This window comes from Thermobia domestica, chromosome 1, assembly GCF_964235325.1.
Source record: "Thermobia domestica chromosome 1, izTheDome1.hap1.1, whole genome shotgun sequence".
Lineage (NCBI taxonomy): Eukaryota > Metazoa > Arthropoda > Insecta > Zygentoma > Lepismatidae > Thermobia > Thermobia domestica.
In genome coordinates, this window is record NC_137454.1 from 126,916,895 (window position 1) to 126,938,412 (window position 21,518).

Genomic DNA, 21,518 nt, shown 5'->3' on the forward strand with positions numbered 1-21,518 from the left:
ATTTATGTTCTATTTCTCTTTTGAGGGGTCATTAATTCCTACTTAATTTACAATGATAAAAAAATTATTACTGATCTTATAAACCCAGACGGTGGGGCATCAGCCGATCCGCATTTGGCATCAGCGGCTACAAGTGAAAACTTATAGCTGATCCGCTGTGATGATCCAGAACTCGGGAACTAAATACAATAATACTACATCTACCAAAATTCTGAGTTTGGACAAGATCGGATGACTTCAATCGAATGTATTATCATTTTGATTTTTTTTTGTTCTTTTAGAGCAATCATATGAAGGACAGAAAAGAAACGAAGTTTCGGAGTTTTTGTTTTTCAATGAATTTCTTACAAGCAGTATGACTACTGTAATTATTCATAGGTAACACTAATAAGGAATGTTCACTGAAAAAGAGAAAATATGACGTTTGTACTCTTTGCAGCTGGAACCAGTAATCAAAACTTGAGACCAGGAAGATGCTCATAGAGCATGAAATTTGTTAAATTGGTAGTTCATAAAGTCATAATTAACATATTGAACAAGAACTTAACATCTCTTTATTGTTCCATTTCGCCCTTGGCAATGTAAGTTAGTTCACCATAGGTTACAATTTATCGTAAATCAAGAAAACATTGCATAATGCAAAACCTAGAAATGCCTGAAACTCTACAATATTTTTTTACGGCAAATGTATAATACTGTTGAAAAGGCGGCAGAAGAAGGATGAAGTTGAATACGTAAACTTTGCTAAGACATTGCTGTGCACCGTAGAATGAATTAATTCGTTGTCAATAGAGAAACTGTCGATGAAATACTGATCCAGAGTAAAACATCAGAGTTCGGAATTTTGTTTTCAAGTGGAGTCAGTATAAATCGATTCTATGTTTCATACCTATGGAAAAGGGGAAATAGCTTACCTAATTATACCTGTAGATATGTAACAAATAGTTTCAGAGTACAACGTGGGGAAGGTGGAAACGTCTTCGTATTTTGCAACTATTATATTTATACATATGTTCAAATAATAATAATAATAATAATAATAATAATAATAATAATAATAATAATAATAATAAATATTTAGCGGTAAGTTTTCGCATCGTTTCCATAAATTAAATCTTGAAGTAATAAACATATTTAGAAAAGTGAAATTACCTGTGTTCTTTGGTTATGACCATGTTCCAAGAGTCATGCAAGGCACCGAACTACAAATAAATTATCTACATCAAGTATTTGATTTTTACTTTATATAACTTACAATATTATTTTTTCCAAACATTAATTTTCAGTATTAACCATTTTGTAGTTACAGAGACACAAATTCTCTATGTTGCACATGTATATTTTTATCTAAAATAACTAAATAATTAAAAGCTTCTTAACCTTTCTCGTGTATATATATATATATATATATATATATATATATATATATATATGTGTGTGTGTGTGTGTGTGTGTGTGTGTGTGTGTGTGTTTGTGTGAGACAGCAAATTGATTGCGATTAAAAATGTTTCTGCTTTCACCGGTAACTCTTCAACGGTAAATTTAACATGCTACAGTATATGTACGTTTGAAAACAAAAATTTTAGAAATGAAACAAACAAATGGATCAAAAGATTGCGATCTTGGCCAAAAATTTTAGGAATTATTAAAAAATTCATCAAAAGATTGCGATATTAGCTAATAATTAGTTTTTGGATCAGAGGCCACAAAATTTTTGAACCGTCCCTATATTGAGTTTTCGTATTTTCTACGGAATAAAGCACATCATACTTAGTTAAGTGATAGTTTGGGTTTGCCTACACTACATGTAGTTCTCCAGTCATAAGGCGAACAAGAAATTTTTATTGAAATATATTATATCTTTTGAGCCAAAAACAGTTTAACCTGTTACATTAATATCTTGCATATTGACACAACTCTGTCTTGTAATTCTGTAACAGTTATCTTAAACAATATGTTAAGATTACGGCAATTTTTTTCCCATTAATATCATTGCTTTGTGTGGATCCGTGTTCTTGAAAACAACTTCTCCATTCACTTTATAATCTTCATACCGTATTTCTGCCAAAGGTACCAGACCAGCATTTCGGCCTGCTGCAGCTGAATATATTCCTGAAAATGTTGTTTTGGTTCCTTTCATGCCTAATGCTATTGCGAGATCTATTCTTGCGCGCACAAGTTCTGTTGCAATACCTCTTCTGCCATATGCAGAATGAACACATAAACAATATGTTTCAAATATAGCATCGGTGTTAAAAATTTCATACACATCGACCATGGAATTCAGTTTGTAATATAAGCGTAGTATCATGTCGAACAACGAGTCACCTAATTCTTCTTTTTTCTCTTCTGGTGCTGTTTTGTAAGACACGTTACCAATATGAATACCAACCATCTTATTAGTATTGTTATCAACAGCGATGAGTGTTAATTTGTCTTTTAAAAATGGTCGAAGGAAGTCAATCATTTTTTCCACTTGTTCTTTGTCTGCTGGTAGATTAAGTGCTATATTCAATGGTTCTTTGGGTATAAAATGAATTCGGAGTAGCTCTAATGCTTCGTCAATTCTATCCTCGGTTAAATCTTCAATTCTTATATTGTCCTTTCGCCGCCAAACTTTGAATGGGACTGATTCTGGCCTCTGGAATTTCCTACCTTCTCCTAGAAAAGATATGTATTAAATTTTATTAGACTATATCCTTATTTCTCAACATACAAACTCATTATCTATAGCATACAATAAATATTTACCAAGGCATAAGTTAGTACAAATATTTTTATAAGCGTTGCTCATTTTCTTCTTTGTTGAATATATGTGAAGCAATCTAAAATCAATTTTAAAGATAATTACAATTTTATTAATGAATATTTACAATTATTTTATACTTGTAGATGATGAAACTCAATAAACCTATCACTACTGTTACTAGTATTACTCGATAATGTTCTATTTGTTTATGTTGCGAAAATAAGTAAGCTGTGGTTTGTCATAAAAGATAGTTATCCGCTGAAAATAATAACGAATTCTATACAACTATTTTGAAACTTTAGCGTTTTTTAAAAATTTCTTTCATTGATTTGAGTTTAATGCCCCTTTTGTGCTAAGGCTAGACTTGTACACTTAATTGTTTAATATAAGGGCCAAACAACATCGATCGCGTCGGAGATGAATCTAAGATAACACATGCAGGTAACCACACATGTATGTCAGTAGCCCCAAACGAAAGCTCTAAACGATTTCATATGACAAATTAAGTGGATAAAAAGAAAGAGTTTTGAAATTGACATAATAGATTTATGCATAGTTTATTCATAAAAAACAGGGTTTGATATCAAGAACAAGTTGTGTGTTGTTCCTAACATTAAAGAAACATTTAATGCACACTCATGGCATTAAAATATGCTAAATCGATTGAAATTATGATTTTTATGCAACAATAATGTACCTTTGAAATTGAAAGTGTTTCCATTTATACTTTTGGCACTTTTATGGTATCCTGCGTGAAACACAATAAACTGTGATGAAAAGTAATAATAGCACATAAAGTATGCTCAATACTAATTTGCCCCATGCGCTTTTACCTCTACACTCAATACAAGAGATCCCTGGTTCGATCCCAGGTCATGAGAGCCTGTGGTGGACAACATCAAGTCCGTACATTTGTCTCGAGCTTCTCTCAGTTCTCTCACATTTTCATTCCATTAATTCTTTCGTAATTATTCACTTTCATTAAATGAAATGAAATGAAATCTTTCAGTTTTACGTCCGACTCTTATGCCGGCTAGACTAAAGGAGACGGTGATGATGAGAACTGAATGAAATAGTGGAGGGAAAAAAGTGGGAGGAAACGGGAGAACCCCTGAGAAAACTCACGCACACGGTGTTTTGTCCATCACAAAGCCTAGTTGGCGCGAGCTAGTCACTTTCGTTGATCATTCGCCTCCTTTAACCTAGTGGACATTACTGTTGAAAGTAAAACTAGAAATATAATTACATTTTATCTTCACTCGTTACAATTTGGAATATAATTAATTATTCAATGACTGCATTAGCATTTCCCCTCACGTGAGGTCGCTGGAAGGAGCTGACACAACATCTGCACACACAGATCACCAAATTCCGTAAATTCCGGGCAGGGGAGCGATGCGCTCTGACAGCACGTTCAATCACATCCCATAGGTGTTCGATTGGGTTCAGATCTGGCGAATTGGGGACCAACATATCAATTGGAACTCGCCATTGTGTTCCTCGAACCACTCTATCACACTCCTGGCCTTGTGACACGGCGCATTATCTTGTTGAAAATGCCACTGCAGTAGGAAAACATGGTCGTTATGAAGGGGTGTACGTGGTCTGCAACCAGTGTAAAATACACCTCTGCCGTCATGGTGCCTTGCACGAACTCCACTGGATCCATGAATGCCCACGTTAATGTTCCCCAGAGCATAATTGAGCCAGCTTGTCTAGGTCCCGTAGTGCAAGTGTCAAGGAGCTGTTCCCCTGGAAGACGACAGATTTGCACCCTCCCATCGACATGATGAAGAAGGTTTCGGGATTGATCAGACTATGCAACACTCTATCACTGCACCAAGATCCAGTAGCGATGATCACGTGTCCGTTTTAGTAGTTGCCGATGTCGTCGTGTTAACGTTGGCACATGGATGGGTCGTCGGATGCGAAGGCCCATCGTTAGGAGTGTTTGGTGCATTGTGTGTTCAGACACACTCGTGTTCTGCCCAGCAATAAAGTCTGATGTTAGTTCCGGTACAGTTCGCCGCCTGTCCTGTATTATCAGTCTGCCCAGCCTACGACTTCCGACATCTGTAATGAGGGGGGGCAACCCCGCGACGTTTGGATGTTTCAACTTGGGTTCGCAACTTGCTGAAGACACTCACCAAAGCATTCCTCGAATACTTGACAGTCGTGCAGCTTCCGAAATGCTCGTGCCAAGCCCCCGGGCCCTAACAATCTGCCATCAGTCGAACTCAGATAGATCGCGCCTTTCTTGTTCTACACACGGCCAGCATGCTCATTGATACTACATGTACCGTACGTGTGTCTGACTGGCGGGTATTACTTGTCAGGTAACGCTGCTATTGCCTGGACGGTTTATATCGATAGTAGGTAGGTGGTCATAATGTTCTAGCTGATCACTGCATTTGAAGTTTTGTGTTTCAAAATATAAGCCATCAATTGTTAACATTTTTAATGTTTCACATTGTTGGATTCATATAATATCATCCAGTTTGCTTTATTTGCATCAATATGTGTAACTGACATCTTAGGTTAATCGAATATTTAGAAACCGGCAAGACTATCAATAATTGTGTATCAAATTATTTTTCGACCATCCAAACAACAAAAAATGTCCTTTTGCGGTCAAGTGTCTAAGATATGTGCTTTTAGTGTGTGTGATTCTGAGTTCCATCCCCAATATAAGCACTAAGTCTTAGACAAGAAACAAACAAGCGAAGATTCTCATTCCATTTTAGGTCCCAAGATTCGTGTCATTTAGTCTCACGGTGAAAAGGGGTTTAAGCTAACGGGTCAGTCAATAGGAGTAGCTACTGATGTTTGTTGCCTTAAGAAATATCAGTGAAGATACGTCATCTAAAGTGTTCATGTGTATATTATTAAAATTAATTATATCTATACAGAGGTATACATATTTTAAGTATCACGTTAACTTCGTCGTTATTAGGCATTATGAATTGCATATTAAACATGTATTGTTCTTATCAATTACAAAGAATATTCAAGTAACCACCAGTGATGCCAACCTAAAACGTTATAAAATCCCATCTCGAGTCAGAAATTCCCATTTTGCGCTTGAATTTCCCACGCTATACTAATAACAAAATTTTCTAAACTTAGAAAACATGAACAGCGAAATTAGTGCATATCAGTAATTTTCTTCAATATATAAGTGAATTATTCAAACATTCTGATTATCAACGTTAATCAAATAGTTTATGAACAAGTATTTTCCTCAATTAAATAGACAATTGAAAATATCTATGAATATAAGTACATTTTGTTATAGCTTCAGTATTTCCAACACACCTTTGTGTCATAATCTTCTACTGAACGCAATAAAACTACATAAACTTTATTGTCCAGTCATTTCGTATAGAACAATTTGAAAATTGGACGTTTCTCGTTTTATTTTCCTCCGTTAATTCTGTTCTTTCTTTCATTTCTCTCTCTCTCTCTCTCTCTCTTTTAAATACCAGAGTACAATTCTTGTTCCTTGGCACTTGTTTTAGAGTTTCACAAGTCAATACATAAATCACTTTAACATTAACGTTCATTTTAGAGTAACAAAATTTTACAATTATCATTAATTTCAAGTTTACTGAAGGCTCATTTGTCTACTCTTCGCTCATAGACAATTTTGTTGACGTCAATTTAATAGATATATGAAAAAGCCCATAAATCCTGGCACATTTTACAGCAAATCCCTTTATCACATTTCGATAAATCATTATCAAAAAATCCCACAATATGGGGTTTTCCCCTCGGGTTGGCATCACTGATATCCATACGTTATGGAATTAAGTAATTATAAGCATAAGTGGACCTAAAAATAATCTCGTATATTATAACATTGAAAGTGACTATATTTGTGACTCTTACAGCCGTGTGCACCAACAAAGTTTAAACGAACACAATCACTTAAAAGCGTTCAACATTAAACTTTCAAGTTTAAACGTGATTCCAGGATTTTTGTTGCACCATTGAAAGTCGAAGTTCAGTACATCTCATTTAAGTAAACTTAGGTCAATTTGTAAAATCGAGTCTGATTGGTTGTCTTTTGTCTCTAATCTTCGTTTAACAAAGTAACAAATGAAGAAAGCATACAGCGTGGCGGTCTTTTCCACTTTCGAGATTGTGTGCATAGAGTTGTGAGTAGTCTTATTTCAGTTATCGTAATGGTGATGGAAAAAAATAATCAAACCACGAGCAAAAAATTTCTCCGAATACTAGAAATGTATTGTAATTTCATTAGGGGAAAAATAAAAAGAGTATTGAATGTAAACGGACTGATGGGGATGGAAGGTTCTAGTTGCATAAAAACGCAATGTAGTTAGCAAGCAATTTCAAGGCGAAACACAATTGTTTCTTTTTGTTGGAAAACTTAACAAGACCCGCTCGGGAGAGTAACACTCCCAGAAGTACGTTTTATTTCACGCGCTGTTTTAAGTTGGTCACAAAATTTATATCATGGGGAGTCAGAGTGGAAGAAAACGAACCCTGCGGTATTTCTAACCCGTTCCAACAACAACAACAACAACAACAACAACTACTACTACTACTACTACTACTACTACTACTACTACTACTACTACTACTACTACTACTACTACTACTACTACTACTACTACTACTACTACTACTACTACTTCTTCTTCTTCTTCTTCTCCTCCTCCTCCTCCTCTGCACAAAAGTAAGTAAATCACTTTTTCGAGTATTATTTTCACCTTATTTTAATGAAAAAAAGTGTTATGAAAATTTTAAGAAGCCTTCCTTGGGCCGGGTTTGAACCCACGCCAAAAGCGTTTTTCATTACTAGTCCATAGCACTAGCACGCTCAACCAAGAGGATAGACATCAGCAAGAGTTTTATTTCTGCTATATATAGGATGCAAAGTGGCAAGAAGCGGATAACTCCAATTAATATGAACAGCGTATTTAGTCTCTTCTTCCGGAATATTACTCTTCCGTGCTAGTTATAACCTTAACTGCTCTTCAATATTCCCCAACATCAAAACTGAAGTTTTATTCAACCGGAATCGTTTTCGGAAATCTTTCTTGCTGAACATTTCAAATAGATTACAGTGATCTTTCATTACTCTCATATATATATATATATATATATATATATATATATATATATATATATATATATATATATATATATATATATATTGTATATAAGTGACTATGTTCGTGAGTTAAAAATTCTTGAACCACCCAATTAATTTCAATTAAATTTTCAATATAGATGAGGTTGACAAGATTCGAACCTATGAAAATTTTTATCATTTCACTTCGACGTAGATCTTAGGGAAGGGGAGGAAAGGAGGGGAAATACATGAACATGAATTTAATAACTCTTGAACCACCCGACCGATCTCAATCAAACTTTCAAATAGATAAGGTTCGGGCCTGCAATGTACTTGTCATTTCACTTTTACGGTACAACGTAAGAGAGGAGGAGGAGAGAGATATATATGTTAAATAAATGAAAATAAAAGTAACTGTCTTTGTGCCTTCATCACGCTTAAACCACCAGACCGATCTCAATCAAATTTCCAACATAGGCTAGATAAGGTTCAGACCTGGCATGGTTTTTATCATATCGCTTTTACGATAGAACTTAGGGAAGGAGGGAGGGGAGAGATATATAAAAATAAATACAACTTAATAGCTCTTAAACCACCTGAGCGATCTCGAACATAGATGACGTTCGGGCCTGGGATATTTTTTATCATTTAACTTTGACGGTGCAACGTAGGGGAGGGAAGGGGGACTGTAGTTGTAACTTCATCTCTCTTGAACCACCCGACCGATCTCGATCAAGTTTTCAACATAGATAAGGTTCGGGCCTGGGATGATATTTATCTATTGACTTTGACAATGGAACTTAGAGAAGGGGAAGGGAGGAGTTAAAAAAAAATAAAAAGAAACTTAATAACTTTTGAACCAAACGATCAATTCCGATTAAATTTTTAACATAGATGAGGTTCGAGCTTCAGATGTTTTTTTTTATCATTTCACTTAGACGATAGAATTTAGGGGAGGGGGATGAGAGGGGGAGATATATATATATATAAAAATAAATAAAACTTAATAACTCTGGAACCACCGGACCGATCTCGATCAAATTTTCAACCTAGATCAAGTTCAAATCTGAGATGTTTTTTGGCACATTACTTAAGGGAGTGTCGAATCTATAGTTTTTGGGTCACTGTAGGGATGCGCTCGAGTCGAGACATGTCTCGAATCTCGACTCGACTCGACTCGAATTCGAGTCGAGATTCGAGTCGAGACACACTTTGTAAAATTCGAGACGAGTCGAGACAAACGTATTTCTCGACTCGAATTTTCGAGTCGAGACACGAGTCGAGTCGAGACGGCTCTTAAAAATCTCGACTCGACTCGAATGTCTCGAAAATCTTTCTATAATTTTTAATATTATTTTGAAGAAAGTATTCACTCAGAAACAGCCTTGAAACCAATTCCAGCTTTTATTCCTTCAGAAAGGTACAGAACGCATAAAATTAATAGTTAATCTTTAAAGATCAAGATTTAATTTTCAGCTCAATTCAGTTAATTAGAACTAATAGTTAATGTCGCTGTATTTGGTTGTACTGCAAATATAATGATAATGATAATCATAATTGATAATCTAGTTTGTATAAAACTATTATCCGTAGTCTAAATCTAGTTTGTATAAAACTATTGCGATAAAGTGAACTTCATAAATTCTCTGAATGAGCAGTTGGTAGTCTATAGTAATTTAGCATAGTTATAATTATTGTGTTTTCGTTCCCATGAACGCAATAGGGTTACGTAACTTCTGGATTATTCGCTTGCCCAACTATTCTGAGGCTTTAATATGTTGCAGCATATCACGAACTACGGATAATATATAATGTAACATTTGTTGTACATCACATATTATGATACGAGACTATTTTACATAGTATATCTTATCTAATATAAATAAAATAAAGAGTTTGTTTGTGTGTTTGTCTGTCTGTCTGTGTGCGACCTGGGGACCAGACGAGTGGACCGAGAGTTCCCAAAATTTGGTCACGGGTACCTTAGTTCAGGCCCCAGATCAAGACGAAGCGTTTTTTTTTTTATTTCGAACCAGGGGGGTCTCGGGGAGGACGTTTACTGGGACCGACCTGGGGACCAGACAAGTTGACCGAGAGTTACCAAATTTTGGTCACGGATACCTTGGTCCAGGTCCCAGTCTAAGGCGAAGCGTTTTTGTCAAAATTGGAACCAGGGTGTCTCAGGGGGGCGTTTAGCGAGACATGTAGTAAAAGTAATCCAAATTGATCGACATTAGTGTCAAATCCATAGTTTTCACGGTCGCTGAGATTAGGGATGGTACCGAGACCGAGACTAGTCTCGGTCTCTTCTCGGTATCGTCTCGAATTATCGAGACGAGACCGAGACGGCCTTTTATATACCGAGACGAGACCGAGACCGAGACGGCGTTTTACCTACCGAGACGAGACCGAGACCGAGACGGAGCTCTATAAACCGAGACGAGACCGAGACGAGACTTAGGTCAGTCTCGAAAGTCTCGGTCTCGTCTCGAATATTGCTATAGACAACTATTAAGATAACCTTTACTCAAAAATTTTTTCGTTGCTGTATTAGGTAATATGGGAACAGTTGACTAATGTTCAGTGGGGTATTTAGGGGATGACTATCTGACTGAAGCCCTTCCCGAAATAGATTTATGATCATTTCTTCGCATTGCACGTACAACACAAATATTTCTTATTCGTTCTCAAGCATCTCCCGAAACAAAATCCACTGCTGATGTGTAGTCAGCTCTCCCTCTCTCAACATATATATATATACCAGCAGATCCAGGATATGATCGAGGGAGGGGCTAAACCATAGTTGACATTTTATCCAGTGGAAATAAAGAAGTAGGATTGAATAGGATTGAGTAGGATTGAAGTAGGATAATACAAAATGACCGATATTAGTGTCAAATACATAGTTTTCGCGGTTGCTGAGATAGTGATACTCCCACAGGCCTTGACTTCCAAATACTGGTCCCATGCGAAAAATGGGTATTTCATCTAGTTATATATAATAGTCATATATATTAAAAATGCTGAATTTTTTTAAACATGTTGTGTGAAATATGGAAGGGGAAATTCTTCTAGATACTCTGCAATACCATTAGATAAACAAGCAATGTTGCCAACGCAACATAAAGTTCTAATTTCTCAAATTGCACTACGTTTGATATTACATATTTCTGTTCAGTTAATTTAGTTTAGTGCGTGGGTTTTCTCGGGGTTGTCCCGTTTCCTCCCACTTTCTTCATTCCACCATTTCATTCATCTCTCATCATCACAGTCTCCTTTAGCCTAACCGGCATAACCGTGGACGTAAAACTCAAAAATTTCATTTCATTTTCTAATTGAGTTTAACGCCTCTTTCAGCAGCGAAGTTATATGAGACTGAACCTACTGATTAACGTTGAATCTAAACCACATAAACTCCTGCCGGGAATCTAACCCGGGTCTCTCACGCCATAGGCTAACTGCTTAGCCACGAAAGAGCTCTACATATTTCTAATTTAGATATTAAATTAAACCACAAAAGCACATATATTATTCAGTGTAACAAAGGACAATGCATATCACTAACATCAACATTTTGGAGATCTCTAATAACTCAAATGGCAGGAACATTATAACATTAGTGTTCAGTAGTTTTAATTACAACAAGTCACAGTTACATTATTTTAAGCAGTGTTGGGAACTTAAATAAATTGCTAAATATTATTATAAATATAGTGCAAATAACGTAGCTAAAGTACAAAATATTTTAAAATTACTCGTAATTTGTTTTATGGTGCAAGAATGTTTTCAAAACACGATGTTTTTCATAGTCTTTGGGCAACTTATAATGTTAATGTCAAAGTTTTCGTTCCAGCAATACATGTAAAAGCAAATTGTAACTGAAATTAAACGTAACTGGCAACTTTTCAGTGGCACTAGTTGTTCTCCCTAAGCCTTAGGCCTGATGTATTTTTTAGATGCTGCTTTATTAAAATTTTAATTACACCCTAACTGCATTTCATTTGTTATAGGTTGACCACCGACCACCTCAAACTCGATCCATACGATATAGCTATATGCAATTATTCAAAGACTTACAGTTAGTAATACACATTGTGTTGATTTTTGGTTTGTTTTATTTTAGTTTAACGTCTCACGATTATGCTAGGGCGGCTAAAGGAGACGTGGAGTTACTGATCATAGTGGAATCCGAAAAACTTCGGTCGTTGAACATTACCGCAACCGGGAATCGAACTCGGGACCATGCGAACCAAAATCAAGCGTACTAGCCATTACAGCAAATGGGGGTTCTTACATTGCCTTGATTTAAATAATTGAGTCAGTGGTGCCAGATCCGAAGATCAAAAAGTAGCGTGTCTGTGCTCCAAAAGTAGAGGATATGAACTATTTGTAGCCCAAACATATAGAAATGAATTATTTGGTAACTAATGACTGGTACTAATGAAATAATGTTTAAAATAGACCGGAAAATGTGATGGACATATTGCAAGACGAAATTGTGATCGATAGACGAAAACAATTTTAGATTGGATATCACTTGACAAAAACAGCCTAGGAAATGTCCGCATACAAGAAATTGTAACAAAATCAGGAACCACTGGGGAGTAACCTGGAAAAGAATTACCCAAGATAGATAGTTGTAGAGAAAACTTGGGAAGACTTCATCCAGCAGTGGATTGATAATGCTTGATTATGATGATGGTGATGATTTTATATCGAGACCTCAGAGGTAAACTAAACCAAGTCATAATTTCGTAATTTTACAGGAGAAGCGAAAAACCGGTTCCTTAACTAACATCTATAATACTGTTTTTCAAAGTATACTAAGTAGTTACAAAGTAGTAAGATGGCTTTAGACTCACATTATTACACCACTAGAAAGAACATAGTCTATTAAAAAAAAGTATTCTAACTCAATTTGACCAAAAAGTGACTTAACATAATCTACCACTAATGTTCAGATATATATATATATATATATATATATATATATATATATATATATATATATATATATATATATATATATACTGTATAAATTTACTAGGTAAGGTAGGGTAAAATTGGATCTAAAATTTAACGAAAGTCATACAGCGAAAAAAAATATTTTTTTGACTATTTAATGCTACATGTTGCTGCAAAACTACGAAAATGAATACAAAAGAAAACTAGAAAGTTAAGAATCACTTGTTTTGACGAGAGAGAGAAAATAGATACAGCTAGCTTGAATTACCTATATACTTATATAATATTTATGTATGTTCATGTTTTGCAAGTAATTTTCAATCAATATAAAATTTCAAAGTAATGAACGCACGATTGGTTTTGTCGAATAAAGATCTCATGCACCGCTAAGAGCTCAGGAATAAGCTTAATCTACGTTACGGCAGTGGATATACGTATGCGTATGTAATGCATTACAACTTTAGGAACTTGTATAAGAAACAAAATGTACTTAAATTTAAACGCGAACTATGCGAAACATCTAACTTGTTTCGTGATGCAACCCGAGGCCACACATAGCAAAGATGAGTGTCGTAGCTCCCACCATAAAGTTCAGGAATTTCGTGTTATAAGGTGTCAATTAAACACGTAGATGTGAAACGGTAATAAAGCATTTGATCAATTTTAAACAAAATATATTGTAGTAATAATTTACCCTATTTGTTCAGATAACGAAGAGTTATATTATGTTTTTAAAATGACAGTCAAAACAGAACGTATTGGACAATAAATGAGAAATTGTAAAATTTCAATTTTGGTACGATTAAATACATTCATGCTGCTATGTGTTGCGTTATCCGTTAGGAGGTATTGATCAATTCTTATTCTAAGGAAGGAAATAAACTACTGTATAGTACTGAAGTTAATTTAATCGAGTTTAATTGTATGGGCAGTACTGAGGCCATATGAGAAAGTCTTTTGCTGAAAGTGAAATATGAGTTACTATTAGAATTTTATCCCAGATATGATATACCCACTGATGATTGAAACTGGAACACACGCATGGAAGGCATCAGCGCTAGCAAATTAGCTCTGAAGAAGTACACCATACTATAATTCTAAGTCAAGAATAAGGCCAAAAATAAGAAGCAGAAACGACAGACTTTACAATAATAACATTTTTACAATTTTAATTTCACCTATTTATTTCGAGACTTTCGAGACGAGACCGAGACGAGACCGATATTTGGCCTTCGAGACCGAGACCGAGATCGAGACAAGCATTTGTTGACCGAGACGAGACCGAGACCGAGACGGCGATTTTTGACTCGAGACGAGACCGAGACCGAGACAGCTATTTTTAAACCGAGACGAGACCGAGACTGTACAAAGTCTCGTCTCGTCTCAATACCATCCCTAGCTGAGATCAATGGTGACACTTCCATCAGCGATGACTTGCAAATTCAGCTACTACTGTATGCGGGCCGGGTGTCAGCGGGTGAGGAATACCGAGACATGTATAAATAGCCCATATTGATTGACACTAGTGTCAAATCCATAGTTTTCGCGGTCACTGAAATGAATGGTGATACTTCCACAGGTGTTGACTTCCAAATACAGCCCCCATGCGAAGAATGGGTATATTAAGCTAGTATTACAATAAATGGACTGCTTGGATGCCAAGAACTAGTACAGATAAGTACCATTCACTTCTATGAATAGGTATTTTTTAAAAGGATTTTTGTAAACACTAAGTTATAAAACAATGAACTACATACAGTAGTTATGGTTTTGGTTCCCAACATAAAAGAAATATGGATTGTTCATGAGATATTGAACTTCAACTTTCACTCCTGGAAAATTTCAATTTTGGAGTTAGGCCACTTGGCATCAAAGCAGTTCACTGTAAGATAAATACATTCCGCACATTAGTAACATAGTTGTTCAGGGGGCTTCGATTTCCATCCTCTCAAATGAAAGCTAAACGATTGCTTGATACATGCTGACTATATAGGAGAAAGTGTATTAAGTTTTCGAGCTTTGGTGCGTATCCGTATTTACACTCTGATATAACTTTAAGTTCACACTCAAATCGAGCTAATTGTTTAATGCATTTCGAAAGCTTTTGTTTTTATGCAGCTCATTAAGGAAAATCTATTTCATAATCGTAACATTTGTGTACTAAGAAACTATGAACGTAAAGTGGACTCGACCTAGCCCCGTGGCCGCTGTGACTCAGTGGCACAGCTCTCACCCTTGGTGTGTGAGGACTCTGATTCTCTGTGTGTGTGTGTGAGGCAATAATCCACAAATATTGCCTCAAGTGAGTTTAAAGATTTCTAAACACTAGTGCGAAACCGGGCTCTGCCGTTGCGATCGATTTACAGGTCTTGAGACGAAAGTAAGAAGGGACTTACGCACAAAGTAAGTAAAAACAATTAATATGCCTGTAACTTTCCCCCAAATGTGTGTATCTTAAAATTAACCTCGCCATTATTTTTCTAATTAAATTCTAGCCCGAAATTATGTATCATATTACCCTATTCCCATTTTGAAAACTTGGCCTTAATTCAAAATGGCGGATTTCAAGATGTCTGCCATCAAGGTCATATCTACCATACGACTTCCCCCCAGGACTTATATGTATCCACATGGTTCTTCTTCACTTTTCTTCATTAACGCTCCGTTTACAAAGGGTAGTAAGGGACTTCTGTAGTAATCTCTAATAACCACATCACAACTCTTAAAAGTTATTAAAAAAAATAGAAAACATGCACCATGGCAAAAATTTGTCATCACAAGTAATGATGCATGCATGCCTTCTATTAGCAGAAAAAGTTTCATTGAAATTGGAGCCGGACATTTGAGTGATGTCCCTTGTGGGATGTGATTGAACGTGACGTCAGAACACATCGCCCCCCTTCCCGGAATTTACGGGAATTAGGTGAGCTGAGTGAGCACATGTGGTGCCAGCTCTCTCCAGCGGCCTATCAAGGATCATTGCGTGTATGCCAAGACGTGTCGCCGTTTTTATCCATGCCAAATGTCGACATACTGACAATTAGGTAGGTAGTCATGATGGTCTGGCTGATGTGTGCGTATATTTTAACTCGTACATTTTGTCTCGACTCGAATTTCGAGACGTCTCGACTCGAATTCGAGTCGAGTCGAGACACGAGTCGAGACAGAAACATATTTTCGAGTCGAGACACGAGTCGAGACAACATTTTCTCGAGACGAGTCGAGACAGGCTTAAATCTCGACTCGACTCGACTCGAATGCATCCCTAGGTCACTGAAATGAACAGTGACACTTTCGATGCCGTGAATCCAAATTCAGCCCCGCAACTTGGTTAAGGGGATATATATATATATATTATTGAAATGACCAATATCAGTATCGAATTCATAGTTTTCGGGATCTCTGAGATGAACAATGACACTTCCGATGCCGTGCCCAGCAACATGGGGGAGGGGAGGAGGATATATAAAAATAATCGAAAATGACCGATACCAAAGAGCACTTTAGTAATAGTAAAAAGTGACTGACTAACAGAAAATACTACTATTTTTTCTTAATTTAACCAGCGAAGCGGGTAGTTGATGCTAGTACTTTATAAGTTATGCCAAGATGATACCTTAAAATGTGAATTTATAGTGTACACACACTGTAAAGTAATTTATATCATTGTAACACATAGAATTGCAGTGTTCTAAAACATGTTACACTGACATTTTACATGTTTATCTGTAGCACAATTTTCACATTTGTTGCAAACTAATAAATGTTTAAAATACAATTCTACTCTAGTTTGTTGTGTGAGTATATGAAGACACATGAATAACAATTTTTCATACATTGCTTGTAGAAATTAAATTCCTATTATTAAGAGTAAATAACAAAATGCCATCACAACATGAAATCCATTTTTTAAAAAAAGGCTAAAATAATGAAAGGTGAATGAATTTACAACATTGGTCTTCTACTGCTTAAAACAGATACATCGGATTTCCACCTGGTGGTACTGCATGCGCTTAGAGGTGACATAAGAGAGGGAGGTAGTGCGTTAGTGTGGGTCTCTCCTTGTATCTTACGGGTTGTGAGTACGACAGTAAACGAAGACTTTAGAGAGATCAATTTAAACATGAGAATCAATAACAACGTTCTACCAGCTTTATGCTTTGAGAAATTAATCTGGAAATAAACAAAAGGGAAATATGCCAAATATTATGTATGTGGTAAACGTTTGGACAATACAATGGTTTCTTAACAAATTAAGAACTGTGATGCGTCTTTACAGGGCACACGTAGGAAACGTCTGCAAGTTGTAGACTACGAGGTTTTCAATGACGCTAGGACATATGAGGCATTGGGAAACGAATTCAACTGAAGTGCTGAAACCACTCAACATCTTCACCAGCTTGGAAATTGATATACAGTAGAAGGTTTGATCCAACATAAGTTGACTGCTGGATTTTAGAAAGATGTACGAGCAAATCACTGTGCTTCTTTGTTGACTCATCAAAGGGAAGATTCATTTCTGGTCAAAATGCTAACATGGAATGCAAAATGTCTTCCTTTTGATACTCCACGGTACCATCATCATTGATTGGCATCGTGTGAACCACTCCTAAACAATCAAAACTATCAGTTAATGAACATAATTCAAGTAGTTATGTGTTTGATAGACTGTGCTCAGGATATCATTCATCGCAAATTGCTACCACGTAGCCAGAAGATAATTGTAACCGTGTTCTCAAATCAATTGGAACATGTGAATGAAAAATTTCAAAACAGTAGGACCAATGTCTTGAATCGCAGAGGTGTTATTCTGAATCAGAACAAAGTGAAGACACATATTGCCAAGATTACCCATAACACCATTATTGAATTTGGTTTGCAAACAGTTATGTATCCCTCTATTTTCCCAGAGATTGCATCGTCGAATTAACATTTGTTCCATCCATTATACAACCATCTTAGGGCATAGGGCTTGCGAGCCATCAATTAGTTAATTAACATTCTGGACAACTTCTTTCATTCATGTTCCTTTGAGTTCAATTATCGTGGAATCCACATATGATTTTTATTAGTCATGATCATGATAGCATGACTGATCTAGATTCTCGACCTTGCTTTACTCGTATCTGAATTAGTTACTGAATATTTACTGAATTAATTGCTTGCCAATAAATTTTTCAGTCATATATATATATATAACGTCGATTACGTGTCATGGATATACAAAATGTAAGGGGTTTTAATTTAATTCCCAGATTACTTTTTCTTTTCTTGTTTTAAAGTATTAATTGTAGCTCGAAATTCTCACTCAGGTTCATACGGTATCATCTCATACGACATCAAGGCCTTATCACCGAAGCGCAGAGAGTGTTAAGTGAGACGGTATTACGTGCAATATGTTGTAGATCGTATTTTGAAATGGTGATCAAAAGGAACAGCGAATCCATGTTAAATTTGGTGTTAAACTTGGTAAAACGGCCATAGAAAGGTGAGAAATGTTACAAGTAGCATTCAAAGATGCATCTGTGAGTCGAGCAACGATTTTTGAAGGGCATGTACGATTCCAAGCTGGAAAAATGATCTGCTTCCTAGGCGTCCGTCTGTCAGTCAGAATTAGCTGGAAGTTACCCAGGTCAGTACATTTGTGAGATACAGTAGTCAACTGAATGGTTGTGAAATTGGAAAGGAGTTAAATATTTCCATCGGCTCATACCACAAAATTTTATACAACAAAGACCTATGGATTTGGCATTAATTGACGAAATTCGTGTCGAGAATTCTCACACAAGGCCAAGCGAACACTCATGCCACCATCAGCAAGGAAATGGAGGAAATAGCCGACAATAATCTGATATTCCTATCCAGTATCATCATAGAGAATGAATCATGGATTTGCATGTACACATCCGAAACGAAGATAATGTCGTTCCAATGGAAGTTACTTGTATTCCCATGACCCGATAGGGCCAGACAATTCCGATTATTGGCGAAAGTGTTATTTTGAAAATTTTTTACATGTTCTTGATCATACATCACGAATTTGTTCCACTTAACCAACCTGTGAAAAGGAGATGTACACAGCTATGTAACAACAGTTACGCGATTCTGGCCATTGTAAATGACCGGACAAGTGGGTACATAGAAAGAGGGTTTTGCACCATGACAATGTTCCATATCATGTTTCAGCAATGGTATGTGACTTCTTGGCGAAAAATAACATTTCCACCGTACTCCTTCATACCCACCGAATCTAGCTCAGGCTGACGTTTTCTTGTTCTTATATTGAAACGGACCTTAAAATAGAAAAGATTTGACACCATCCTTACTAATATTACGAAGGAACTCCGACACATTCCTGCACTGATAGCGATGGTAACGTCGTTGGAATTAGTAGTGTGTAGATACAGCTGAAATGCACTTTAAAGAGTACAATCATGTATGGGTGACAACCTGTACCTACAATTTTTTGTAGCGTCAGAAATCCCTCACAAGTTGCAACTATATGGTTAGTTCACGCGTTTTCGGTGCGGAATATCTGGATTCAATTCAAAGTGCAAGTTCATTTGATTCGGATCTCACATTAAGCTGTAGGTCAGCTTTTCATATAACTCCGGTGCTAAACTCCAAATCAACAATTCAACCTTACTGCATCAGTCTGGGAACTATATGAACAATCCTTGTATTGAGCGGGTTTTCATTTTATAGCTTTCACATTGTGACTGCGAACAAAATATGAAGTCAAATTTTTATTATTATGTTAATAAAATTCATGCAAGAGTGCTTTTGTGTAGTGTGAAACTTCCTGACTGGATTCTCTGTGGGATATCAATTCTTTTCAGTTGACCTAGTATCGGGGAGTAACTTGGGAACTACTTTAACTAAAAGCTTATTAACTTCTAAAATGACATAAATAATAGCGATAAAAGCTCATTTGTTCGTTTGTTGAAGTTTAAAGGTCGCTTCTCAGCACCAAAATTCTATGAAACCTGGACCTAGTTTAAGTAGAATCCGAAACACTTACGTTCTATGCTCTCTCATCTGAAATCGAACCTGAGATCCTGTGCACCGCTAGCAATGGAAGCACATATGCTTACCATATATCATCCAGATGACTGCCAGTCATTATTCTTTGTAAACTATGTCACTTCAGATGGTCTTCCTTTCAGATTACAATTAAAAAAAAAAAAAGAACAGAAATACAATTGCTCTATACTTACTATGTCTGATATCAAATGACAATGTGTCTACATGGTTGATTTGAAATTTAGTGTCTCTTTCAACATTGAAACTGTATGAGAATTGGACCTACATTTTAACATGGAGTCTAAACTAGGTGAGCTCTCACCGGGAATCGAACCCGTATGGTTGTACGATTCACAGGCAAACACCCTTGATTATCACGTAATAGACGTGTGTTCTATTTACTCAGATAGAAGCAAAAGAAGTAGGTAGGCCTATAGAAAATCAAATAGTTTCGTCTTAAACTTGAATGATCTGCAATAGTTCCGTAAATCACTTGTAAGATCATTTTGAGTAAATGATAGCCGAAAGAAAAGTACGTTTGTCTAATTCAATTATACCTATGTCTTATGTACAGCAAACTTAAACTAGATTCCAGCCAAACTTACAATTGTTCCAATAAATTTAGATAAATGAATTTAAATTCAAGTATGATTTGAATCAAACCTAATGAGTTTCATTTAAACTAAAACTATTTCAATATTAACACTTCGTTTTGCTTTATTTTATATTACTAATTTGTTTAACGACGAATATGTTGATGGAGAAACACAGTGCACATGTTATTTTATAAGATCAATGAGCTATGTATTTACGTACCTAAGGTTTCTTGATTCATGTTTCGAAAGTTTCCAGATATCTTAATCACTATCACTGATATATTCTTTCAGATTTCTTGTCTTGTACACAAGCAAGCTTTACAATTCACGCTCTTTTTCTACAATGCTTAAATGAACTGGGGGTTATCAGTGTTTAAAGGTCTCTTTGATAAAAACAATGAAACCAGGTGTTTGCCAGTATAACATTTATCCTTTTCACTTTAAAGCAGATAATATTGTACACGTGCACAAAAGCGATCGATAAAAACAGTAATATCCGAGTCCATATAAACTAAGAATAAATTCAATTCACTTGTTTACAATAACATAATTTATCTGAATGTTTTTTTCTTAAAACACATTTTTTCAAATCATTTTCATTAAATGAGCAGGGTAATCTCATATAAGTGTTTTATCTATTTTTTCTCGTACCTTAAAGTACAAAGTAAATGAAATAGCTCATATTCCCAAATTGTCTCATATGAGTAGTACGGCTACAAAACCATTCATTAATTTCAAAACTTGAAAGATTCGGAAATATTATTTAAGGCTACCTGACAAAATATAAATACTTTTAAAAATATATATATAAAACAATATATGTTTGAAACTGTGAAATATATATCTTAACAAAAATACTGGGGGCGGGGGGCAAAAAGTGCAACCAAGTTTGTCAGCCTCAAAAGGTGTTGAGATGGGGAATGGATAAGCCAAAATCCTTGGCCACTGCATCTGAAATGAATACTGCAATTGACGCGAGGTGTCTAACAAATTCGAGGACACAAATATGTCTGTTCCTAGTTTCATCGCCGGGACATTCCATCCCCAAGGCTGGTAGTGACTCCAAAATCCACCACTCCCACCAGCA

The 21,518-nt window shown here is 35.9% G+C and overlaps 1 protein-coding gene across 1 annotated transcript; it reads right to left on the reverse strand.

The window, feature by feature from the left end:
• Positions 1-557: 557 nt before the first annotated feature.
• On the reverse strand, positions 558-20,768 carry LOC145666585 (arylalkylamine N-acetyltransferase 1-like). Its single transcript, XM_081733979.1, has 2 exons — positions 20,652-20,768; positions 558-2,661 (listed from the first exon to the last, which is right to left on the reverse strand). The coding sequence occupies exons 1-2, from the start codon at positions 20,668-20,670 to the stop codon at positions 1,964-1,966; spliced, it is 717 nt and encodes a 238-aa protein (XP_081590105.1). The 5' UTR covers positions 20,671-20,768; the 3' UTR covers positions 558-1,963.
• Between the last annotated feature and the right edge of the window lie 750 nt (positions 20,769-21,518).